Source organism: Pleurodeles waltl, chromosome 10, assembly GCF_031143425.1.
Source record: "Pleurodeles waltl isolate 20211129_DDA chromosome 10, aPleWal1.hap1.20221129, whole genome shotgun sequence".
Lineage (NCBI taxonomy): Eukaryota > Metazoa > Chordata > Amphibia > Caudata > Salamandridae > Pleurodeles > Pleurodeles waltl.
In genome coordinates, this window is record NC_090449.1 from 454,168,016 (window position 1) to 454,193,622 (window position 25,607).

Genomic DNA, 25,607 nt, shown 5'->3' on the forward strand with positions numbered 1-25,607 from the left:
TTTGGACATACTATTGAATAAAAATATCATCAATAGGCATATCAAAGTTATAAATATCGTTTTAAGTATTGTTTTTAATATCATTGCAAAAAGTATTGATTTCGAAAATATATGTAATATCGTTTGTTATTTTGTATGTAATTTATTGCAGTAGGTTTGCTTCTGTATGTTTATTCATTTTTTATTTGTGTTTTAGTAAGATAATCTATTAGTCGTAAAATTGTTGAAATTTGTATTTTTAGTTGTAAAAATGTATAAAAATTATGGATTTATCATTTTAGCAGCAGTAGATTTACTTTTTAGGGTATAGGAGTGGAGAGATTTTTTTAAAGTGGCTATTCTAATGTAAATTTAATGTTGATTATTTGAATGATATGCAAATTAATATTGTAACATTTTAAAATGCATTTGTTACATGAATACGTTTTATAAATTATAATTTATAATTGATTAAAATATATACTAATTGTATTAAATAAATAAAAAAAGATTTTATTTCAAATATTAAACTAAATATTTCAATTACAGAATAATTTTACATTTTATAATTTTTGGGGGAAAAAATGATTGTAGCTAAAACATTTAGGGGGTCATTACGACCCTGGCGGTTGATGGAGATGTGGTGGTTTTACCGCCAACAGGATGGCGGTAAAGAATTTGGAATTATGACCATGGAGGTTACCGCCATGGTCATCCGCCACTTCTCTGATCAGACCGCTATGGTGGAGACGACCGCTGGGCTGGAGACTTGGGTCTCCAGCCCGGCGGGCCGTCACACTAGCGCCGGCGGGATCATGACCCGGCTCACCGCCATGGATTTCATGGGGTTTGGAACCGCCATGAAATCCATGGCGGTAAGCACTATCAGTGCCAGGGAATTCCTTCCCTGGCACTGATAGAGGTCTCCCCCACCCCGAGTCCTCCCCCCACCCCCCACAACCCTGCCACCCCCCAAAGGTGGCAGGACCCCCTCCCACCCCTACCCCGACATCACAACACAGACACACACCCGACACACATGCAGACACCACCAACACACATTCCAAAACACACACAAACATGCAAACAGACACACACACAGTCATACACGCACACCCACATTCAAATATACACGCACACATCCATACAGACATACATACACACAGACACGCACACATTTCCATTCACACTACACCCCTGCATGCATACACGCACTCACACACCCCTCTACAGACTCACATGCACACCCCCATGCACGCACACAACACCCCCCTCTCCTAACGGACGATCAACTTACCTTGTCCGTTGATCTTCCGGGAAGGGACGGGATCCATGGGGGCTGCTCCGCCGCCAGCACCCCGTCAACAGAACACCGCCACGCTGAATAACGTAACGTGATTCGGTGGGCGGTGTTCTGTTGACGGGGCGGTGGAGGTGGAGCAACCTCCACTTCCCCACCGACCGCCAGTATGGCTGCTGGCGGCTCTCCGTCCGGAAAAGGATGGAGGACTGCCAGGTGTCATAATGCGCCGAGCGGAAAACCGCCTGCACTGGCGGTCTTCAGCACGGCGGTCCCTCAGCAGTCTTGTGAAAAGACCGCCGAGGTTGAAATGACCCCCTTAATTTTTTATCCTAACAGTTATAATGCCATTCTAAAAATATTTGTTTTAATTTTTATTTTAAAAATTGGTTTTATATATTTTTAATTCTGGATTACGATTTTATCCTTCATGTTATGGTTCAAAGTTTTGGAATCATATTAAATATTTTTTTTAATATATTAATCATGAGTAGTGATAAATATCCTTTTTAAGTTAATGTATAAATATGAAGATATTGGTTTGTGATTTTGGTTTCTGTCTTTTCTTAACTAAAATGCTGTTTATTTTATGGATAGAAAAAAAATGAGTGTGGAGTATTGATTGTGTATTTAACATTTGTTGTCTGTAGCATCTTGCATGAAATGTTTTAGCTTGCAGTGGAAATAGTACATTTCACATCTTTACGGTTTAGCATCTTCCCCCAATTGGGTTAGATAAATGTTGTAGATTGCAATAGGAGTAGAAAATGCCACCCTTTTAATGTTTAATACTTTCTTCAAAATAGTTTACTTAGGTGTGGGAATAGTAAATGTCACCACTTTAGTATCCAACACCTTTCCCAAATTGGTATAGATTGGAGTGGGATTAGTAATTATTGCCCCTTTACTGTCCAACGCCTTCTGTGAATTGGCTTAGTTTTGAGTGGAAATAGTAAATGTCACCCCTTTAGTGTCCAACACTTTCTCCCAATTGATATAGACTGAAGAGGAAATAGTAAATGTCACCCCTTTACTGTCCAGCATGTTCCAAACATTGGTTTAGATTGGAGTGGAAATAGTAAATGTCACCCTTTAAGTGCCCAAAACCTTCCTCAAATTGGTTTAGACGAAGTGGGTATAGTAAATGTAACCTCTTTAGTGTCCAACATTTTCTTCAAATTGGTATAGAGTGCAGGGGTATTAGTAAATGTCACCCTTTTAGTGTCCAACACCTTACCAATAGTGTCAGTCTTTTAGTGTCCAGCACTTTCCCCAAATCGATATAGATCGGAGTGGGAAAAGTAAATATCACCCTTTTGGTGTCTAACACCTTCCCCAAACTGGTATAGATTGGAGTGGAGATATTAAATGTCATCCTTTTGGTGTCTAATATGTTCCCCAAATCTGTTTAGATTGGAATGGGAATAGTAAATATCACCCCTTTAGTGCCCAACACCGTTCCCAAATTTGTTTAGATTATAATTGGAATAATAAATGTCACCCCTTTAGTGTCCAGCACTTTCTTTAAAATGGTTTACATTGAAGTTTGATTATTTAATTGTATAATTTTAGTGAGAAATCCTTTGTTTATATTTTATTTTTAGTTAGCAGAAATAGTTTGTGTTATTTAATTAGTATTATTTGTGTTTAGAAATATAATTAAAAAGTTAGTTGTATGTTTCTAATAAATATTATTTACATATTTGTATTCACTAAATACATGTAACATTTTTCTAATTGTATTTGTTTTCAAAGATTATTTAATGTGTATTTTTACATTTTTAAATATATATTTGTTTCAACTTAAAATAAACATGTACATGTAGATAAATAAATGACACATTTTAATGTAGTTTTATTTTCACACAAAAAAGTAAATAATATTTATATAGTAGTGTATGTTATACATTTTCCACTTTTTTCATTCAATTTTTTAACATTTCTTAAATTGTTTTATATACATATTTTCAACATCATTTTATCATAAGTTGTTGCAGTATATATTAAATAATTGTATATATTTTATATTATTATTTAATTTATAGATTACATTTGTTAACAGTTTTACAACATGTTTTGGCAATTTGTACATGTTTAATAATTTAAATTTTCAACATTTTTAATGCATTTATTCAACATTTTTAAATTATTTCCAACTCATTTCTGTGCTGAGATAGTGCTTTTTTAGTTTCATTTAGTGGCCATTTATTTCACCGCTACTTTCTATTTTGTAGTCTGTTATGTCATTTCTAGTTTATTTTCCATGACCCAGGTTGTGGCAAGGTGCTGCTGTTCTTCGGAACAGGTAAGTCCTTTTCTAAAGGGTTTTGATGGGGGTAGTGTTGGCGTGAGGTCTAGAGATTAGTTTTAGGGCCTTATTACGAGGTTGGCAGACCGACCATCGGCCTGCAGCCCCTTGGAGAGGAGACTGCCGTGGAGCCCAAAAGGCTGATTACAAGGTTTTCACAGGGCTGACTAGTGGAAAACTCAGAAACCTGAGGTTTCTGCCGGTCAGCCGATTATAAACAGTGCAGCAGCATTGGCCTCAGCTTTTGATGAAGCTGAGGCCAATGCTGTCGCACAGAGGGTACTCCCAGCACCCTCGGAACACACACTGTCTATCGTAGCAGATGTTATGAGGGTGCTGGGCAGGGGGGGCTGCACTGCCCACGACATGGCTTTCTGCCAGCCCTTTCTTGGCGGGGACCCCGCTATGAAAAGGCTTGGCGGAGACTGTGCTGAACTCAGTGCTGTCATAGCTCCGACCGCCACCACCCTGCCGGTAACCATGTTCCTGGCAGTGGCGGCGGTCCCCTAGAGCCTAACCGCCATGGTCGTAATTTGGCAGTCGGAATGCTAGGTGTGCAGTGGTTTGCCTGCCACTACAAGTCTGGCAGTCTAAAGTCCACCAGACTTGTACTGAGGCCCTTAGTATTGTTTGTGGATTTTTTTTGTACATTTAGTTGCATTAATATTAGTGTTTATAGAAAAGTAATTAATTATTTCTTTTGGGTGGGAAGTGTTATATTTTCTTGTTTGTTTAAATATTATGTGATTGTTATTTGGAAATGTGTGGTGTATATGTTGTATCTATTTTACATGATGGATTGAGTTTGTTCTTTGGGCTTTTTGGTTGGTGAGGTTTACATTTCTCCTGTATATTGTTATTTGGAAATGTGTGGTTTATGTGTTGTATTTATTTATTTTACATGATGGATTGAGTTTGTACTTGAGCTTTTTGGTTGGTGACGTTTACATTTTTTGTGTAAATAATTTATATTTTATTATTTCAGTCTTATTTAATATTGGAGTTTTATTTAATGTTTAGACTGGTGTATTAAAGTATTATGTTTATTATTTAGATAAAAATGATTTGTGATGTTGGTTTAGATTTTGTAACAGATTTTTGGGACTTTTGTAGAATACTATTTGTTTTATTTTGTGCTTTTGGATATTATTTCTAAGTAATATACTCCTTTGTTGTTCATGAAGTGTTTGACTTTAAATTGTAGCAAGTTGTACATTCTTTTTGTTTGTTTGCTAGGTTTAGGTGCAATTTGGCTAACAGATTGCTTCATTCATAGTTGTTGGTAGCTTTGCTGTTTTTGTAATGCTTTTATAAAGTTATTCAGTGTACGTTGGGTTCTGAACAGTGTGGACTATAAGGCATTGTGCCATCCTTCCCCTATGTTGTTCTGCCTTCCGGTGCCAATGTGCTGTCATAGACATTCCACCATGGTAGTTGGAATTTGGGTTAGTGCCTGTGTCTGGCGCAATAAAGTCTGCCAGCCCAATTGTCTTCAAAATAATCCGTTAGGGGGCTTAGCTTGTTTTCATTTTGTTGGTGGAAAGGGCTTTGTAGTGTTTATCTACCTCTGTGACTAGGACATAGGCTGGTGCTGTTATTTGTTTTTATTTCGAAGGGTGTTTGTAGCATATTCTGCAAATAGTGCAGATTGTTGGAGGTGTCTCCATATGCTTTGTTTGAAATGCTAGTAACAGCCTTGAATGGCTGAGAGGGTGTAATTTTTTAAATGGTTTGAATCATGTCTTGTTCAAAGCTTATGATTATTTTTGTGGGTAGTGGTTATTTGTTTTATGTTTATTGTAGTTTAAGAGTTTGTGGCAGCTGTTTCTTTGTTTATTTGTAGGGGGAATATACAAAAGGGATATTTATGTTTTAATTTTCACAGTGCATGGTGTATCTCTGAGTGAATGGTTTGGAACACATTTTGAAGGTCCCATCCATCATCTATGTTTGACAATGGCTTAGTTCTAGTATGTTATCTGCTGTAGAAAATACTAGAATTATTTTATCATTGTTTAGATTCATATAAAAGGAACGGTTTCTCGTTATGTGTCATTATTCAATGTTCAGGTATTTCTATGTCTTGGTATCTTCTAGGTGCGGGAGGAGTAGCACTGGTGGCTTTTTTTTTCATGCGTTAAACATTTTAAAGTGGGTATAGGTGGTAGTTGGCCTATGATGTGTTTGGGGACTTTAGGCAGTATATTGTTTAGGATTTTGATAGTGGGGTCTGAGAGCTAGTGCCTGCCTCTTATATCGTGCAATACCTCTCTTACTTCTATTTATGTCACATTTGGGGTGGAGGTTGTGTTCTCTTACATGAATTAGAACATCATCTTTTGTAGTGTTCCTCCCATGGTATGCATTAGAATATTATTTGGTACATTTCTAATTCACATTTTCTGTTGATGCACTTTCTTTGTTGTACGTACAGCCCTTGTGACTTAGGGTATAATGAAACTTGTAATACAGCGGACTGAATATCCTTCACGTTTGTGATGGAATATCCCATCCGCCGAGGTCTTAATCAGTCCCTTAGTACCTGCTTTCCTTTCTGGGATATTATATATTTGGCTCTCCCTGTCATTATATCTGTAAGTAGTGTATTAGAATAAATATATATATTTTTTTAAAGTTTATACATGCGTTATTTACATATAAAATGATGCAACAATTCTATTTTTTATACGTACATGTATTTTTTTGAGATGTTTCACTTTGATTTGCAGCTTTTCCGTTGGTGGAGTTCTAATGTGGAGCAGGTAGTTCCTTTTCTGTTGGAAGAAAAAAAAAATCACTTTAATTTTAAATGTTTATTTGTTGGTAGTTAGTAGAGGTTGAGGTTGTTAGGTTTATTTTTACTCGCTAGTGGGGTGAGTTTATATTTTTTAATAATTTATGTATATTTACTTCGTTTTAACTGTTTGCTGGTTTGTCATAGTTTTTTTTCTAGTTCTTATCACTTTTTCGAAGTCGTAGGGACTCATCACGAGTTTGGTGGTCCGAATGTTGGACCGCCAAACTTGCGGGGGTGAGGCTGCCATCATACCTGTGAATATATATTCACTTAAAAAACTAAAGGTTGCAGGGATATTATAGTTAGGTTCTGAATTTACTAGTACAAAACCATAAAAATTCAGCAGTTCTTTCAAGTAACTATAACTCACGCCATAAGGTAACTATAACTCGCGCCTTCGACATGCACGGCTAATTACCCCACAAATTACAGCACTCATGCCATCTTTGACAACATCATTGATAATGTTACTGTAACATCTGCAGTAAAATTATTGATCAGATAACTGTCCATGGCGCGGTGCAAGTTATAGTTACCTTAGGGCGCAAGTTATAGTTACTTGAAAGAAATCTAACTATAACTGCTGAATTTCTGTGGTTTTGTACGGGTAGATTCAGAACCTAACTGTAATGTCCCTGTAACATTTGTTTTTTTTGAGTGAATTTCTAAGGTTTTTTAAATTCTGTTTCCTAACTATAAAGTCCCTGTAACCTTTGTTTTTTTCCAGTGACTTTCTAATTTTGTTTTTAATGTATAGTAATTTTCATTGCTATACTTTAATCCAACCCATCTTCCCGTCCGCCAAACTTGTAATGAGGCCCTTAGTCTAGGTCTTTATTAAGATTTGCAGGACCGCTTAATAAGTATTCCTTAGAGAGAGCAAGTCCTGATTTCGCAGCCATTTAACCCTGACTTTCTTTGCATGTCAGTGGTGTGCCTGAAGTTGTCGGTCTGGCAATAAACGAGTATAGCTTTGCTTTCATGGCTGCTGTTCCCTGACTCAACATGAGACGGTCAGGGTCTCATGTTCTGTGTCTCCAGAGTGATGTATTTAGTTGGCGGTATCTTTGGGGCGTGCACACATGAATATTGTCTTGTGGTCCAGTGTCATGTCAGGTGTTTCCAGCCATGGATGTTTGCTGCTTCAGGGCCTTCTCCTCTGTTGAATAGTTGCGGTCGCCACCATTTTGTGTGTTTTCCCCTATGGCCTCTGTTCTCTCTAATCCATGCCAGCTGCTTTTCTTTTTCTGCATGATTTTCAATGTCTATTAAGGGGGACTTCAGGTTAGCGCCCTGCAGTTTTGAAATTATTCCGCAGATTTTAGTTTGCTTAGATCATTTGTTGGTTGACAGCACAAGAGGCTGGAACTACTGCTCCTCGGCCATCATGGCCCTCCCCCCCATAATAATCTTAAACAGCTATGCCATGAGGCCATCGGATCTCTTGAGATGCACAACTGAAATTGTTATCCACTTTGGTTCAGATGAAATGCTGCATGGCTAAGTGCTCGCTTTCCTTAAGACACAGTAGCACAATCAATACACTCTGCTGCACTGTTTTCATGAACTGGGCTGTAACGCTTCATTGCCATCTAGGCTACAAACTTAAAACAAACACAATGAAGTGCATAGTATTTGAAAGTAGTACAAAAAATAATATTGTCTTTACTCTTTATTGATATTATTTTCAATGCGCAAATAAAAAGCTTAATAAGTACATTCGGCAAGAGATCTCTTCTCCGCTTTTCTTTGAGATTAATTCAGTTTCATGATTGAATGCTACTGTAATATGAATCTCCAAGGACAGGTTTCAGGTTGCACTTGCTGGCCATTTTTGTAAATTGCTGCAATAAGAACTGCCCTTGGTTGAACATGGCAGAGCTTTGTCGCTAGCCAGTAGAACAAGGTCACTTCCTCAGGGCTCGAAAAATCATAACATTTTTACTAGACCTGCAGGTTGAGTAACTTAAATAATCTACTTGACCTAACTGTAATGTACTTGACCCGTAAACGGGTTTAAAATTGTGTGATCCTAGGCAAATAGTTTACAGAGTCGCCTTTTTCTTAATTCTCACATATGATTGCACCTTCAAGTATGTGAGCTCAGCATTTCTGAAGTACAAAAAACCTCTTTTGCTTGATGAAGCAGACTCAAGTTTGCTGCAGGCATCACAAGAATGTAGCCCACATACCCATGTGGTCTAGCCTACATAACCTATGACTTCTTTTAGTTTACTAACAACATTGCCATTAGGGCAGGAGTGTTTCTCAGTTTGTTTAAACACTCACTTTTCATAAATATATTACTAAGCCATGATGTGGTAACATATTGTCATCTACACACTAACTTTTCAAGAAATGTCCAAAAACCTCTCCACTAACTTGCAGCTTTACTGATAAAACTGTATAGTGTATTTACAATCTGTGAAAATTGGGTTTCAGAAAACATATCTTTTGCACACCAACATGTAAAGTATTCTGATTTGTTTTCATCCTATTAAAATATTTTTTCATTACACAGAGATATAACAAAAAGGGCAACTACTGAAATATATGTTGATATGTTTGCACAGTTGACTTAGTCATTTAAATATTGTGTGTTAGGAAAAACCTAACACCCTACATGCTTTTATTTTACATTCTAAGCAGCAGGTCACACAGTTCACCTTACAAAGTCATGGAACTCTGCAGTCAGAAGGAAAAACTGACTTTTGACCTCTGTCTGTGAACACAGAGCAAATGTGACATAGGAACAAGATTTAAAAGCATCTTTAAAAGCGCAATGCTGGTTATGCCAACACAACCTTCCCTGGCGTCAGGACAGACGTTGGTTGGGCCCGCAATCAACATCGATCCTATACTTATCCCTGACAGCCCGTAGCCAGACCTGCATCGCTCAATGCAGATTCCGTTTTCCATGGGCTCTCCTGGGCCCAGGGCAGATCTTGACCCTTCTTTGTATGGGTAAAGATATGGAGATAGTGTAGAGGGGTCACTGGATCCTTTAGAATACCAGCTTGACCCTGGCATGGACTTGTTCCAGAAATTGTGTGACGATAGCAGACAAGATACCTCTACTGACTCTGGCATGCTTTTCCCCCCACCGTGGCTACAGAGGAGGTAGCCTCATACTCCACGGTGGTAAGAAGGGCTGCTGAGGTTTTGGACCTCAAGCTTCCTTCTGTGGAGGTCAGTACTAACCTTCTGACCGAGGTGCTTCAGCCTGAGGGTTCCAGTTTGGGACCCCTCCGACCCTTTAATGAAGCCCTTACGGTCGTCCTACTAGGTACCTGGTCCAAACCCAGCACAGGGGCTCCTGTGAATAGGACGGTTGCCCGCCACCATCAGCCTGTGCCGACCGACCAAAAATTCCTGACCCAACATCCTATGCCTGAGAGCCTTGTGATCCAGGCTTCCTCTTCTTCAGATGCATTCCTTTCTGCTCCCCCAGATAGGGAATCATAAAGACTGAATAACATTGGGAAGAAAATGTTTCCTTCTGCCAGGCTAGCGCTGCGGTTTGTGAACACTGTAAGCCTTTTGGGCCGACACCCATACTCTCTGGGATACGGTCGCGCAGGTGCTGCCTCGAATCCCGGCAGAGGCCCGGGCGGTTCTCTCCCAAGCTGTTACTGATGGGAGAGATGCAGCAAAGTTTATGATTCGTTGTGGACTGGATACGACTGTCTCACTAGATAGATCAGTTGCATCGACAGTGGCCTTGAGGCACCACGCCTGGTTGAGGACATCTGGCTTTTCAGGGGATGTACAGCAATCTCTAATGGACATGCCCTTTGATGGCACCCATCTCTTCAGAGACAAAGCCTACTCAGCGCTTGGGCGCTCTAAGGATTCTCAGGCTACGGCTCGGTCCCTTGGCTTCGCAGCTTCTCCTCTCCCCCACACAGTCCACTTTTCACTCCTTTCATGGCTATGGAAGGTGCACCCAGCCGCGTTCATTTCCACCTGGCCACCGACCATGCTACACAGCCTTAGCACTTCCGGGGACGCGGGATCCCACATGCTCGTTGATTAGGGAGCCAGCAGTCCACCCAGTCCACCCCTGCCTTCTCCACTGCCTACAAGCATTCCTAGTCCGTTGGAACATCCTGGACCAGTTGGCGGCAGGATCCGGCATCACCTGCCCCACTGGGAATCCATCACCACGGACAGGTGGGTGTTGCAAATTGTCCCTTCAATTGTCTACTCTCTTCCCTTCGAGACTTCTCCTCCGGCCATGCCACCTTCACACGATCATCTGTCGGAGGATCATTTGGCACTTATCCACAAGGAAGTCATGGCTCTTGTGGCCAAGGGAGCCATAGAGAGGGTCCCTGGGCCAGAAGTAGGCTGTGTTTGTAATTCCTGCTATTTTCTGGTGCCCAAAAAGGACAAGGGTCTTCACCCTATCTTAGTCCTCTGGTCCCTCAATCTCTTCCTCAAGAAGGAGAAATTCAAAATGCTAACTCTAGCTCAGGTCCTGTCTGCCCTGGACCTTGGAGACTGGATGGTAGCGTTGGACTTGCAGGACACCTATTTCCACATTCCGTCCTGCCGGCTCACAGACATTACTTGTGATTTGTGGTAGGTCACAAGCACTTTCAGTTCACCATGCTCCCCTTCGGCCTTACCAGAGCCCCTTGGGTGTTCACAAAAGTGATGGTAGTGTTTGCAGCTTATGTGTGCAGGTTAGGGGTTTCAGTCTTCCCCTACCGCGAACTCGCCCCAGGCTGTCGTCTCCCACCTCCAGACCATGGGAACCTCCTGCATTCTCTAGGGTTCACTATAAACGTGTCGAAGTCACACCTGACTCCCTCTCAGATGCTCCCTTTCATCGAAGCTGTTCTAGATACAGTACAGTTTTAGGCTTATCCTCCTGAAAAGCGATTCCAGGATATTCAGGCTATGATTCCGATGTTCCAGCTTCTATCCTGGATTTTGGTGAGGATGACTCTGAGGCTGCTGGGCCTCATGGCCTCCTGCATCCTGCTGGTTCAACATACCAAATGGCAAATGGGGGCTCTGCAGTGGGACCTGAAGTTCCAGTGGGCGCAGCATCAGGGGATTATCTCTGACATGGTCCAGATCTCAGGGGGGACTGCACTAGATCTGCAGTGATGACTATCGAATCCAGATTGGGCCAGCAGCAGATCTCTCTCCCTTCCTCAACCAGATCTCACAGAAGTGAGAGATACGTCACTCCTGGGATGGGGCGGCCACATGGCAGAGGCGGAAATCTGAGGCCTTTGGTCTCTGGCAGAGTCCAGGCTCCACATCAACCTTTTGGAGCTCCGGGCGACCTGACTTGCATTGAAAGCATTCCTTTCCTCTCTCAAAGGGAAAGTAGTGCAGGTGTTCACAGACAACACCACTGCAAAAAGCAGGGCAGAGTGGGGCCATGTGCCCTTTGTCAAGAGGCTCTTCGCTTCTGGACATGACTGGAACCCCAGGGCATTTCTGTGATGGTTCAACAGCTGGCAGGCTCTCTAAACGCCTGAGGAGACAAACTCAGCCATCGATGCATAGTCAATCATGAATGGCACAAGGTCTCTTACAGCAGTGGGGAGAGCCTTGGTTAGATCTGTACGCCACCGCAGAGAACTCTCAATGTCAGCTGTTTTGCGCGTTGGAGTTTCCAAGATGGCACTCCCTCAGCGACGCTTTTCATCACGAGTGGATCTCAGGCCTCCTTTACGCCTTCCTGCCATTACCACTTCTGCCCAGACTTCTGAAGAAGATCAGACACAACCGGGCCCAAGTGATACTGTTGGCTCCAGACAGGGCATGAAGCTATTCCGAGCTATTGGGCATGGCCATCAATCCTCTGATCAGACTGCCTCTTTGGGAGGATCTTCTGTCGCAGCGGCAGGAGACGGTCCTCCACCCGAACCTGTCCAGTCTTTGCCTCCTTGTGTGGAAATTGAGCGAAGGCAATTGACTGCTTTTGACCTTCCGTCTGAAGTCTGTGATGTTATCTTGGCAGCCAGGCGTCCCTCCAACAAAACTATATATATCTGTTGTTGGAACAAATTTGTGGCATGGTGTATCAACAAATCTGTTGGTCCCCTTTCTACAGCTCTCTAGGAAGTTCCCCTCATTATTCTCTCTCTTGCCCAGCAGGGTCTGCTCTGGGCACCCCAAGGGTTATTTGTCTGCCATAACTACATTTTTAAGGCTGACAGACCAACCTTCTCTGTTCAAATCTCCAATTGTTGGGAGGTTTTTTAAAGGACTCCCTCACATGTTCCCTCCTATCCCGTTCATAATGCCCCAATGGGATTTGAACTTGTTCCTCACATAGCCCATGTATGCTCCTTTCGAACTGCTCCACAGCTGTCACCTGCAGGTCTTGACTCTTAAAACTGCCTTCTTGATTTCCATCACCTCTGCTCGCTGAGTGAGTGAGCTCCATGCTTTCTCTTTTAATTCACCATTATTAGCTGTCCATCCTTACAAAGTGGTGTTTCGCACCAGGGCTTCCTTCCTTCCCAAAATGGTGACACCTTTTCATGTAGGCCAATCAATCACCTTGCCTACTTTTACGCACCCCTACATCCCTTTCGTGAGGAGGAGAGACTCTACCGCCTGGATCCAAAAATAGCATTGATGTTCTACCTCAATCGCATTAAAGATTTCTGTGTGGACAATCAACTCTTTGTGGGTTATGTGGGTGCGTTGAAAGGAAGGGCGGTGCAGAAGAGGACCATCTTTCGATGGATAGTCCTCTGCATCAAGATGTGCTACGCTTTGGCAAAAAAAACAACCCCCTGAGGGTTTGTGTGCTCATTCCACCAGAGCAACTGCTGCTACCACAGCGTTAGCACACGGAGTTCCAGTCCTGGATATCTGATAGCCAGCGACGTGGGCATCCCTGCACACGTTCACTAAACATTACTGCTTGGATAGTCAGGTCCCCCGAGATGGCTACTTTGGCTGTTCGGTCCTGCAGGACTTTTTTGTGTGATCTTAGTTCGCAGCCCACCACCGAGAATGGTATTGCCCAAGTTTCTATTCTAAGGTAAGGAATCTGCAACTAGAAGTATCTATCAGATGAGCAAGTTAATTACCTTTGGTAATGATATATCTGGTAGAGATTTATTCTAGTTGCAGATTCCTTACCAACCCGCCCATCCTCCCCACTCTGCAAATTGATTTCTAGTGACTTCCCGTTAAGGGCCCTAGTTTTGGTGCACCATTCACAGTGTTTTTAATAGCTCCGCGCTACTGGCGTGGAAAGCCGTGAGAAGAAAGTGATGTCAGTACGCCAGGCTGGCACCTATATACGACCACTACGCCAATGATGCCCGCGGAGTCAACCAATGCCACCTGATCGCATGCAGGGGTATTGCTCAAAGAAAAATCTCCAGGTCCAGTCTGACACCTGGAGGGAATTCTAGGGTAAGGAATCTGCAACTAGAAATGTCTCTACTAGATATGTCATTACCAAAGGTAAGTAACTTGTTCATTAAAACTCTGCTTATACGTATAACTTTTACATATACTTTGTGAAGAACATTAACAAAACAAATCTCTACCAGAGCACTATCCATAAACCTGAAAGTTTGTCTTATGGCTAGTCCTTACACTTCACTTACCACAATCCCAAATAAAAGGTATCCATGGCCTTTGACTGTTTATAGTGAAGGTGCGAAGCTACCTGTCTCTGCTAAGGATCTGATGGCCTTAACTGATTCTGATTTCTGGCTGTTTTTGCAAAGCAATAAAAGTGACATATATTATAATTACTTGAGTGATAGTAATGTATGATGGTTAGACTTTCCACTTCTGACCTGTGACACTCTCTCTCAATTATTATGTAATTCTCTTTTTCTTACCCTATTATACAATGTATTGTTTATTCCTTCCTTTTAGAATGTTATGATTTTATTAACAATTACATACTTGGTTTTCAATTTTAACAGCATCAGTTTTCAAAGTAAAGGTTTTTTTCTGTTTACTTGTATTGATAGTTTCTCCTTTTCCTCTTGTGTTTTTTTCCCAAGTACATTTTGTTTATTCACTTAAACATGTTTACAAATGTAATTTGAAGCTCCATGTGGCAGCTTAAAATAAGTTGTCACTATCAACCAATTCCAAGCTCAGTTACAACTTTGATAAGTGGAAAAAAGTAAAACCAAAATTTTTTATTTTCATATTTCTTTGTAATTATGTCAATGTGGTGTTTCTGTAAAATAGACCCTTTACCCTTTAGGTAAGGATTATTATAAGGGTATGACATAACTTCCTGTGTCGTCATTTGAAATTTACATATTTAGTCCCCTCAAAGTTTTCCTGGAGGACTTATGTCCTGAGTACACCTAACAACTATTATTTTACTAAGCACTGATGATATGTCAGTAACATAAAACAACAGATAACTCCATGTCCATAGTGCATATTCTGTTGAGCAACCATGATCTTCAAGCAAGTACAGAAAAACGATCCACTCGGTTTTACAATATATTGGTGATGTTCAATCCTTATGGCAATTAGGGCTTTATTACGAGTATGGCGGTCCTCGGAACGCCACATTCACGGTGGCTGTTGGACCGCCGGGGTTGTGGCTGTCCAAACGGCACATTACGAGGTTGGCGGGCAGCCCCGCCTACCTACTGCCGTCTCCGCCGGGATCAGCTATCCAGACATGTTGACTGAAGTATAGGTTAGAATCAGCCAGGGTAGCACTGCATGCAACGCCGCCCTGCTGATTACAACCTGGTTCTCTGCCAGCCTTTTCATGGCGGTTTCACTGCCATGAAAAGGCTGGCGGAGAACAGGTGCAGGGCCCCCTCCACTGCAGATGCCCGTAGCATATAGTTATGAGGGTGCTGGTTCCCCCTGCAGGTGCAGCATTGCTGCTGGCTCGATTACGATAATGCTGGAAGGAAAACCTTGGATTCCGCTGGTTAGCTCAGCGGGAAAGTCTTAATGGGGCTGGCAGGGAGGTAGCCAGCATGTTGGCAACCAACCGGTCCAGAGTTTGCCGCACGGGTGTTCCCATCCGCCAAACTTTCGGGCCCTTAGTCTTGAGGTAATAGTCAAATTACCGCAATTAGGGACATATTTATACTTGTTTTGCTCCGCATTTGCGTCATTTCTATGACTCAATCCGGACATCCACTCAAGTCGCACATATTCTCGGAGAAGAACGGCCAAGTGGGTCCCCGGGTCTCTCACGTATAATGCATACAGAGATATTGCCAATGGGGGGGAGATGAAATTTAAGGCAAGCGGCAACATGGTGTTGCCAAATAATGCAGGCAAGTGGTTCAAGGTCCAAAGCGAATAATAGTGGTGACAGAGGGCACCCTTGACGGGTACCCCTGCACACCGAGAAGGGTTCTGAGGTAACACCATTCATCCATACTCTGACGATCCACTCAGTGTACAACAGTCTTATCCAGTCAGTAAATCCTGGAGAAATACCTATCCCCTGCAGGATAGTAAACATATAGGGTCAAGCAATGGACTCAAACGCCTTAAGGGCATAGAGGAGAATTGATGCAGCTTTCATAGTGGGATCCAGGTGATGTAGTAGGGTGAATAGCATCCGGAGATTATAAGTGGCGCAACGGGTGGAAATAAGTCCTGCATATTGGGCATTAGCAGCAATACCTGGGCATCTATCAGTTTTGCCAGGATTTTAATATCAATATTGATGAGCGATAAGAAGGGGTGATATGATTCACTTAGTTCTGGAGCTTTGTTTGGCTTAACCAGTGTAACAATGAGGGCCTCCCTGAGGGAGGGCGGTAGACATTTTGTCGAACCCGCCTCCTCAAACAATCGTAAGAGATGCATCACCAACAGGTCAGCAAATTCTTTATATAGCTCACCAAGAATGCCGTACAGAACCAGTGCTTTGCCATTAGGTAAACTACTTATGACATCTTTTATTTCATCCACATTAAAAGGCTGACTTAGGTATTCTCTTTGGCCCGAGAATAGCCATGCCTAGGCAGTAAAATCATCAAGGTAGCTAGCTATCTCATCCAGTGTTGCTATTTCTTTATGCCCATATAGCACAGCATAGAAAGAAGAAAATTGGTCCAAAATAGATCTAGTGTCGTAGCATAGTTCTCCATCCGGGGCAAGTATACTTACTACGTGAGCCTGAGCCCTGGGAGTCTTTAATTTATTGGCCAGGGCCCGTCCTGAGCTGCCCTCCTCCCCATACGTTGGTCCTGAATGTCACCGAGATAGGTGACGCAGCTCTTGTTCAGCATTCTCTTTATAATCAGTCACCTGATCTCGAATACGCACTAGTGTGGAGGGTGAGGGATTGAAGATATAGTCACATTCCATATTGCACAAAGTGTTTTCAATATTTCGCTGTCTGGTCCTAATGTCCCTGAGTATGCCAGTCTGTGCCCCGATACACACTCCACTAATAGAGGACTTTAAGGCCCCCCAGAGGACCCCCTCTCCTCGCAACTGAGTCTTCATTAAGCAGAAAGTACTCCACAATGGCCACCCCAGTTGTGTCTCGAAATGCCTGATATAACAAGGCCATTGGAGGTAATTGCCAACACAATGGCGGAAGGGCGTACATGGGGGCATACACAGTCATGTAGAGAGGGGTATGATGTGAAAGAGGGCGGAAAAGATGTTGGACCACCGCCAGCCAGCCCTGGACCTCCCATGTTGTCAGCCAATAGTCAAGGCGTAACCATGAGCTGTGTACTGTCGAAAAATATGTACCTTCCCTAACCCCTGGGTGACCTGTCCTCCGCACATCGAAGGCCATAAACTTTATCACAGAGTCCCTCATGACTCTTGCAGCTCACCTATCCTGACCGATTGAGGAAGCAGATTTGTCCAGTCCTGGGTCTAAGCATATATTAAGGGCTCCTCCCCAGATCAAACGTAGCGCTGACAGTACATGAAGGTGGCCCCAGATACGCATGAAGAATTACGAGTCATTCATATGAGTTAACCATGGTGATCATGGTGCCACACAACTTGCCCTGCTCTCTAACATAGCAATCGTGTTCGTCACTCTCCGAGTGCATGAGCTGCAACTGAACCCCCCCTAGGGACTAAGATAATCACCCCTCTGGAATAGGTAGAGTATGAGGAGGCCAATCACATGCCTGCACATTTTGCTCCGATTAGATCCTCAGCGTGCATGGACAGATGTGTTTCTTGCAATTAGGCATCCTGCTCATGATGTCTGTTGAGGTATGCTGATATCTGTCTAGCTTTTTTCATGTTATTCAATCCCCGCACATTCCAAGACGTAAAGGCCCTCATTTAGAGAATGGCAGTAAAAACCGCCTACCGCCACAGCGTATGGCCGCCAAAAGACCGTTGCCGCGGCTAACATCCGTCCGCCATATTATGACCACAGCCGGATTTCCGCCACAAGAAGGGACGGAAATCCGGCTGTGGCCATACTGGCGGATGGCGGTAAGGTGGCGCTGCTACTACCAGCAGTGCCACGCCAGTAGACCGCCGCCAGCCATATTACGTAATACGGCCTGGCAGTGTTCTGCTGGTGGGCGCTGCTGGCGGTAGCAGCGCCCATTCCCCTGCCGGAAGACCCCCTGGATTCCGGTAAGTTGGGTTTCCAACAGGGGAGGGGGTGGGGGTGTTGTGTGAGTGTGTGTGGGGGGAGTGCATGTATGTGTGAGTATGTACGTGAATGCGAGTGGGTGTGTAGTGTTTTTTGCGTGCGTGTATGAATGTGTTTGAGTGTGTGTATGAATGTGTGAGTGCGTGTATGAATGTGTGTGCGTGTATGTATGGAAATGTGAATGCGTGTCTGCGTGTAGGTTTTGATGTGTGTGCGGATGTGTGCGTGAATGAATGTATGCATGCGTGTATGTATGTGTGTATGAGTGTGTGTGTTTTGGGGGGTGTTGGGAGGGTGTAGGGGATTGTTGGGGGGAGGGGGCCTCCTGTCAGTGACAGGGAAGAAATTCCCTGTCACTGATAGGGCCTACCGCCATGGTTTTTGTGGCGTGACGAACGCCACGAAAACCATGGAGGTAGGCAGGGGTATAGGCCCATATTTATACTTTTTGACGCAAACCAGCGCCGGCGCTGGTTTGCGTAAAAAAATGTACAGCCTGCTAACACCATTCCAACGCTCCATGCGGGCGCCTTATTTAAGGAATGACGTTAGCCGGCGCTGCGGACTGGTCAGAGTTAAAAAAAAAAAAAGACTCAAACCAGGCAGCGCCGGCGTAGGGTAAAATAGCGGTTGTGCGTCAAAAAATGGTGCAAGTCAGGTTTGAGGCAAAAATCATGCCTCAAACCGGACTTGCGCCATTTTTTGATGCACAACCCCCATTGAAATGACTCATGTCTTAGCAAAGACAGGAGTCATGCCCCCTTGCCCAATGGCCATGCCCAGGGGACTTCTGTCCCCTGGGCATGGTCATTGGGCACAGTGGCATGTAGGGGGGCCCAGATTAGGCCCCCCCCATGCCACTTCCAAAAAATAAAAATAAATACTTACCTCAACTTACCTGTATTACCATGGGTGTCCTCCAGGGGTGGGCGAGGGTGGCAGGGGGTGTCCCTGGGGGCAGGTAAGGGCACCTCTGGACTCCTTCCATGGTCAGAGACCATGGAAGTGAGCCCACAGGTCCCTTAACGCCTGCTCTGACCCAGGCATTAAAAAATGGCACACATCAGGCTGTGCGCCGTTTTTTATGGCTTGCCCCCTCCTGTGCGTCAAAATGACACTGAAGTATAAATAAGGCGCACAGGCCTTAAAGTCATTTTTTAGGCGGGAACGCCTACCTTGCATGTCATTAACGCAAGGCAGTTTCCCACATCCAAAAAATTACTCACACAGAGGAATTTTGACGTCCGCGGGCTCGGGCGTCAAAGTTTAAATATGGTGCATGATTTGCGCCGAATGTGCGTCAAAATTTTTGACGCACATTCAGCACAAACGGAGTATAAATGTGCCCCATAAGACTGCCGGTGGCATAATGGCGGCCACCGGGCTGGAGATTCTCATCTCCAGCCTGGCGGCTGCTACTGCCATGGCAGTCGGAGTGGTACATTGGCGGGTTGGCTAATATTCCAGTGGCGTCTTTCTTTTTTCATGGTGCCAGGTGCTCAGCAAGCGGCTAGAGTCCCAACATGGAGTGCATTATGGGCTCCTGCTTTACCTTTCCTGTGCGCCCATTTCTTGTCCACAAGTCAAAGCAGAGTGCAAAGTGCTCCAGTCACTGCCAGCCAGGCCACCAAGCACCACAGGAGAGTGATAGCACGCAGGTCCTCTGATACTGCCAGTCGTTCCCCCACCTCTAATGTGCACTCACATCTCTTCAGCTTTTACAGTCCTCACTGTCTTCTCAGGCTGCCCTGCCGCAGCCGATCACGAACCGGTGAAAGGCCCATCCACATAAGAAACACCATCTTCAGCAGGTCTTACACCCCACGTGGCCCCCGGCCCGAGCTAGCACCACTCCACACAGCGGTCACATCCAGCAGTCCCCTGCAAGGACGCGACCTCCAGGCGGTAGGCTTATGCCATTGCTGGTGACGTCGCACCAACTAGTCCTGCAGCGCTGAGGCCCAGCTAGTGCGCCACAGCCTCCATTTTGGGTGTGGGCCCCAGGGCCTCAGTCAAAGCACTGGGACTGCGTATTTCACAGATCTCCGCGGCGAATGGACACGAGCACCATGCCACGCTAGTGTCAGAACATAGCCGATGGGGCAGATGTGCTCCCATAGCAAGGATAAATGCAGGATTGCTGGCCACAGTCCGCAGGGCTGCACTAAGATGCAGCCATCTTGCTCTGTGCATCCTGTCACCCCCCCCACTCTCTTTCCTCTTAAGTTTACAACATTCTGTCAGCTTTAACTATTGCGATCTTGCTAATTTGGTTTTTGAACTAAAGTACACATTTTTACTGCTTTTGCAATAATTATTTAATAAATAACGTAAGGGAGAAAAAAAACCTTCCCTGAAGCAAGCACCTTTTCCAAAAAATTAGATAGCGTACAAAACATTTTGTTAGCTTCTTTTCTTTATTTAATTTTTGCTAACCCATTGTTTTGTCTGTCTCCCCATATTGTCAAGAGCCATTGCAGTGTTATTCGACACAGTTATCATTTTTAGGTCCAGCGTAAGACCTCATGTATACTTTAGTATACTTATACTTCTTGTGAGCTCAATCCCCACCCACTGCTTTCATTTGTTTGTTTCAGTGTCCTTTAAAACTCCTTGCTTGCTAGTGGTCAATGCTTCCTCTTTCTCCCTTCCACGGATCACCGGTCAACTACTATATCCTTGCACTTTGTCTGTTCATCTGGTGTTTTGTGAGACTACGTTAGTATTTGATTCCTGCTGATGCTATTGTTCGGAGTGAGTTCACTTACTCTCCCAGTGCCATCTACAGACTGAGGAATGCAGCCTCCGGATCATTACTCCAGGCTTCCCCTATAAACAGACTTGTAAACATTTTTATTTTCTTCTCACATTTGCCCAAGGACCCCAGAGCCTGTTATGAATTAAGACTTGTTCCAGGCAGGGCTCTTTATTTTATTTCTATACCCTTCGCCTGTTACCTCACCCTGCGGCAGAAGAGGGTGGGGGAAGAACTGGGAGTTCTGCAAGAGACAGAAGACATTAAAATTATCCGTCTTTGGAAATCCTCTGCTTTATTGCCGCCTCCACCGGGTCTGTCTGTAGGGAAGCGGAAGGTCTGCCATAGGTTGTAATAGTATCCGTGATTCAAAACTCAAACAATGTAAATGTGACAGTGGCTAGTGAATGCTTCCCGGCCATGCTAGTTGGCTATGTCAATTTGGAATTTCTCTTCAGGGTTCCAAAACACATAATTTATAATGGCATATAAGCATTTTCTGAAAGTCGTTTTTGTGTGAAATAATGGGGAAAAGGAATTACAATTGTCAGTGCAGTAGAACTAGTCCATGTTTCACTTTCTACTTTTTCATGTATCGTCATGATTAGAGACTCTCCGTGTTCAGTAAGTGGTGAGAAGGGGAGTGTTTACAAGTCACGCTGGCAGCGGAATGGAAGCCTGGGGACGACTGCATGCCCCTACATTCTGAGCAAGCATCACGCGATCTACTTCATGCCAATGCCAGAGCCGGGTCAAACACTACTGAACGAAACAAGCAAAGGAAGCCAAATATATGGCCTGCAGTACAAATTTGTTCCCCCCCCTTTTTGTTTTTATTTTGATTAAAAAGCTACTGGCAGAAAGGGAATTGTATTACTCTGCTGTCTGTGTCTGCTGCTGTCTCAGTCCCAGCATTGCAATGCAGCTGCCTGAGAACCAGTTCGAGAATAGGAAGGGGGCAGGGGCATCTCCCTGCGCTGTCTACAGACATGAACAATTATTAGACTGCGACGTACTATTAGCACACTCTTCTCTGTGTCTCTTACACCGTGCTGCAGGAATTGGCACTCTAACGTGCTTTAAATGATTTTACGTGCGCGAGCTACCCTCATGAACGGTTTAGTCCAGACTGTGTGGGTGTTGCTTCACTCAGGGGCAGATTGGTCTTTTATGGGTGTATGGCACCCATGTGCAGTGCACTTAGTGGGAGGGCATCCTTCGTGGTCCGCCCTTCATTTGAGCCAATTACCTCAATTGGACTCCATAGAAGCCATTGGTGACCAAACGGTGACGTGGAATTTTCAGCAGAGTGATGAACTTTAGCATGCAGCATTCAAATCACACGTGTGCTATCAATCCAGACGTGTTCCAGGAAGGGCTCTTTACTTAGTTTCCACATGCATTGCCTGTGACCTCACCCTGCAGCAGGAGAGGGCAGAGGAAGAACTGGGAGTGCTGCGAGAGACAGAAAATATTAACATTGTTCCTCCTTTTACACTTTCTGGTTTGTGGCCAGGAGCCACCAGACAAGAGTTTTGAGGTGTTTTTTTAGATGACCTCGTTGGTGTTTTGTAGTTTTATTTAGCGCTAACTAGACCCGAAGGTACTGGAGCTCTTTCAGTGAGCACCAGTTACATTTAGCACTAACTGGACCCGAAAGTACTGGAGCTCTTTACATGAGCAACAATAGTGATTTTTTTCCCCCCAGCATCACAAGATGTTGAGCCAGGTCGATATTCGAACTTGGTCACCCTCTGAAATATACCCCCAACCGCCTACTGTTCAACACCCCCACAACAACCCCCTCCCGCCCTCTCGTTCACCATCCATTACCACCCCTCCTGTTCACCACCCCCACCGAATTGCCAAAGACAATAGTGCACCCCTAAGCGAGACTTATCATCAGCTTTGCTATTGTTGAGATATACATTTAATTGAAATAAGGTGTATGAACACTTCGTCAATATTACCTATATACTACCCACTTAACACAACATAATGTATACAGTAATAACAAACAGCAGTACATCTTCCCTAATGCCATTATCACCAACACACCTTTCCTGACTAGGAAGCAAATAGAAAAACAATAATCACCCAACAAATGTCAGTACTAGTAACCCAAGTGTCTTATTGATATTTCTAATTGCATTCTTCACCTTTTGAATCTCCCCATGTGCCAGACTATATCAGGAAACCTATTCCAGCAACTTGTCCTATTTGCCAACAGGTGGTGCCGTAAAACGCTGCAGCAGCCTTGCCCCACCTCTGAAAGGGACGGCAGAGAACCGTATGTAAGTGCCACCTGTGCGCTCTTTTTTCAACACGGACCTAAAACTCTGCTCCTGAACTTGTCACTGTCTGCCAGCTCCAAAATTCTGTGATGTGACAGTGGGTCACGTCTCCCCGTAAACTAAAACCTTCAAGCTTTGCCTCCATTGCAGTAACCAGATGTTGCTTATAGACCCGCATGACCTCTGATTTCGATGTCTCAGGTCCAAACATAATCTATCCTTGGATAGATTGTTTCACTGCCACCGAGAATGCTTGTTGCCGAGCATTTTGCTCTCTAGAGTGTCTGCCTCAAGGCTCCAGGGGCGATGCTTTCTGCCTTACGTGGTCTGTATGCATCCCTGACTCTGCTTCTTGGAGTCCTCAGGAGCCTCAGCTTGTCCTGATAGCCCCAGTGTGGGCTCGTAGAAAGAGGTACTCTGATCTGATGAGTCTGTGAACCTGTCCTTGGCTCTGTCTTCCTCTTCAGGAGTACCTGTTAGCCTAGCAACAGAGCAGGGTGCTGCACCCGACTTCCGCAGCCTGCACCACTATGCGTGGGAACTGAGTGTAATCAGCTGAGTAGAGCCGATCTGCCTGAGAAGGTGGTGAATGTCATCTTAGCATCTCGCGAACCGTTTAAGAAGCAAGTCTTGTGCAAGAACCATCAGGTCGTATTGCTGCAGACTCACCTGTCTGATGTACTTCTGATTTTCCTGTCTCTAGCCAGGCAAAGCATTGCTGTGGACACAGGTAAAGCTTGTATAATAAGGCTCTGCACTGCGACTTTCTCAGGCAGGAATAAGCCACGTCCGAGTTTGATGTTGCTATGAGCAGTTGCTGTAAAATGTTTCAGATCCAGTCTGGCCTTGGGGAAATTCAGAATGTTATGAATCTGCGGTTAAAGAAAGTCTCCACCAGAAAGATACTGAAAATAAGTGATTGTTCATCCACACAGTCCTGCTGAGGACTCAAATTAACTCATCCGCTGAACCGAGTCAGGCAAAACTTATCTTGCAGATTTAGGCCTTGATTAAGAGATTAATGCTTTTTATCACACCTGATAAATAACGATACCACAGGTTAACATTATGTAGCGGGCGATAAATACCACCTGTTATGGGTTAGTGTGTAATAACATGCTGATTGTGGTGTTTAACACCCCAAAATCTGCATGATATAATAAATACCATATTTAATGAAGGTTGATCATTAACAGATATTTTAAATACCTACCAACTCATAATTCCGACCCATGCATGAACAGAGGTTTACGTACGGGTCTGAATAAACCAACCATTTCAAAATCAGGCCCTTAGGCTTTGATTTAGCATTTAGAAAACTGGATATCTCACCCACCTTATTACAAGTGTATTATATCTTATGACACTTGTACTAAGGCAGACAGGATATCTGCCAAACTTTAAATCATGCCTTTAGTCACTTTAGCACAGGCAGCAAACGTCCTTGCTGCATCCAGCTGAATGAACTTATGAACCCTATCATCATGCTGCACTTTCAACTTAGTGGGGACCAAGAGGCCAGAATCCCCAAGATCCAAGAGCAGTCTTTAACTCCTGAAGATAGTTCTTTTTTACCCTAGTTTCCGCACCTAAGTCAAAGAAAATTACAATATTTTGGTAGTACCAGTGTGAACACGTGTTTAAATAGTACTAGACCTTCTTTATTTGGGTTCACCTGATTCGTCAGAAAGTGCTCCTTTTCAGCTCATAAATAAATCTGTCCCGCACCCGATGGAAGCTCCAGGATACTGATTTCACGCCATGCTAACAGTTCTCCAAGAACTCTACTAGTTGGAGAGTGGACTCTGTGGCACATTTTTTAATTCTTTGTGGTGCTCCAAAGGTAATGACAGTCTTTCCACTGTTGACCCTTGCCACAAATTCTCCCTTCACTGCAACCACTTTTGTTTTCCAAAGGGCACATGTTTGCATCTGAAGTTCCCACCGATGATTCAAAGGAGATCAATCTTGGCAAATCTTTGCTTTCTTCAGAGCCACAGTTAAAGCCATAAGGGCCATCTCGCTTTTAGTGAGACTAGACATGTTTCAGATTCGGATCAGCACCCCAAGCGGTAGCAGGAAATCTTTACTTGTGTTCTGTTGCTGCTGCTTCATTTTGTAGCAGACTCATTACCTCAGGTCTCCACCAAGAACAGTAACCTATCTCGCTTTATAAACGCCTTAGCCAAACACACCAAAAAATAGGGGGAGAGCAGTGCCTCCAAAAGAGTGCCAACGTAAAATCTGTTTGACCAAACTCTAGTAAGGGCCGCTGCATCAAAATGCCATGCACTGTGAAGACATGAGTGGGCCCTGCTGCCAGGGGAGGGTGAAGGCATCTATGTCCATTGGTGCCCCGTCTTGCCTTTTCCTCTCCAAACATCTGATTGGATGGTCCCTGGCCCCCAGTCCAGAAAGGGGGACTGGGTGGTGTTGCTGCATGGGACGTCTTTGTTGGTCCCATGCAGCAACACCATCCAGTCTCACTACAACTCTGCCTGACGACCCTTTTACACATGCATGTTGAATTGTCTGTGTCGTGCAGCTGGAAAGTGGTGCATTACACTATTGCTGGGTGGGCTCCACTTTCAAACCTTGA

General features: G+C 44.0%; 2 protein-coding genes across 7 annotated transcripts in view; one reads left to right on the plus strand and one right to left on the minus strand.

The window, feature by feature from the left end:
• Positions 1-25,607, plus strand: part of SLC4A2 (solute carrier family 4 member 2) — a 2,186,615-nt gene that overhangs the window by 2,157,299 nt on the left and 3,709 nt on the right. The window lies entirely within an intron of this gene.
• The window catches only part of TMUB1 (transmembrane and ubiquitin like domain containing 1), a 281,266-nt gene that overhangs the window by 71,782 nt on the left and 183,877 nt on the right, over positions 1-25,607 (minus strand). Inside the window, exon 4 of the mRNA XM_069210740.1 lies at positions 6,281-6,361. Coding sequence (XP_069066841.1) covers positions 6,281-6,361 — 81 coding nt within the window. The remainder of the gene's footprint in view (positions 1-6,280; positions 6,362-25,607) is intronic.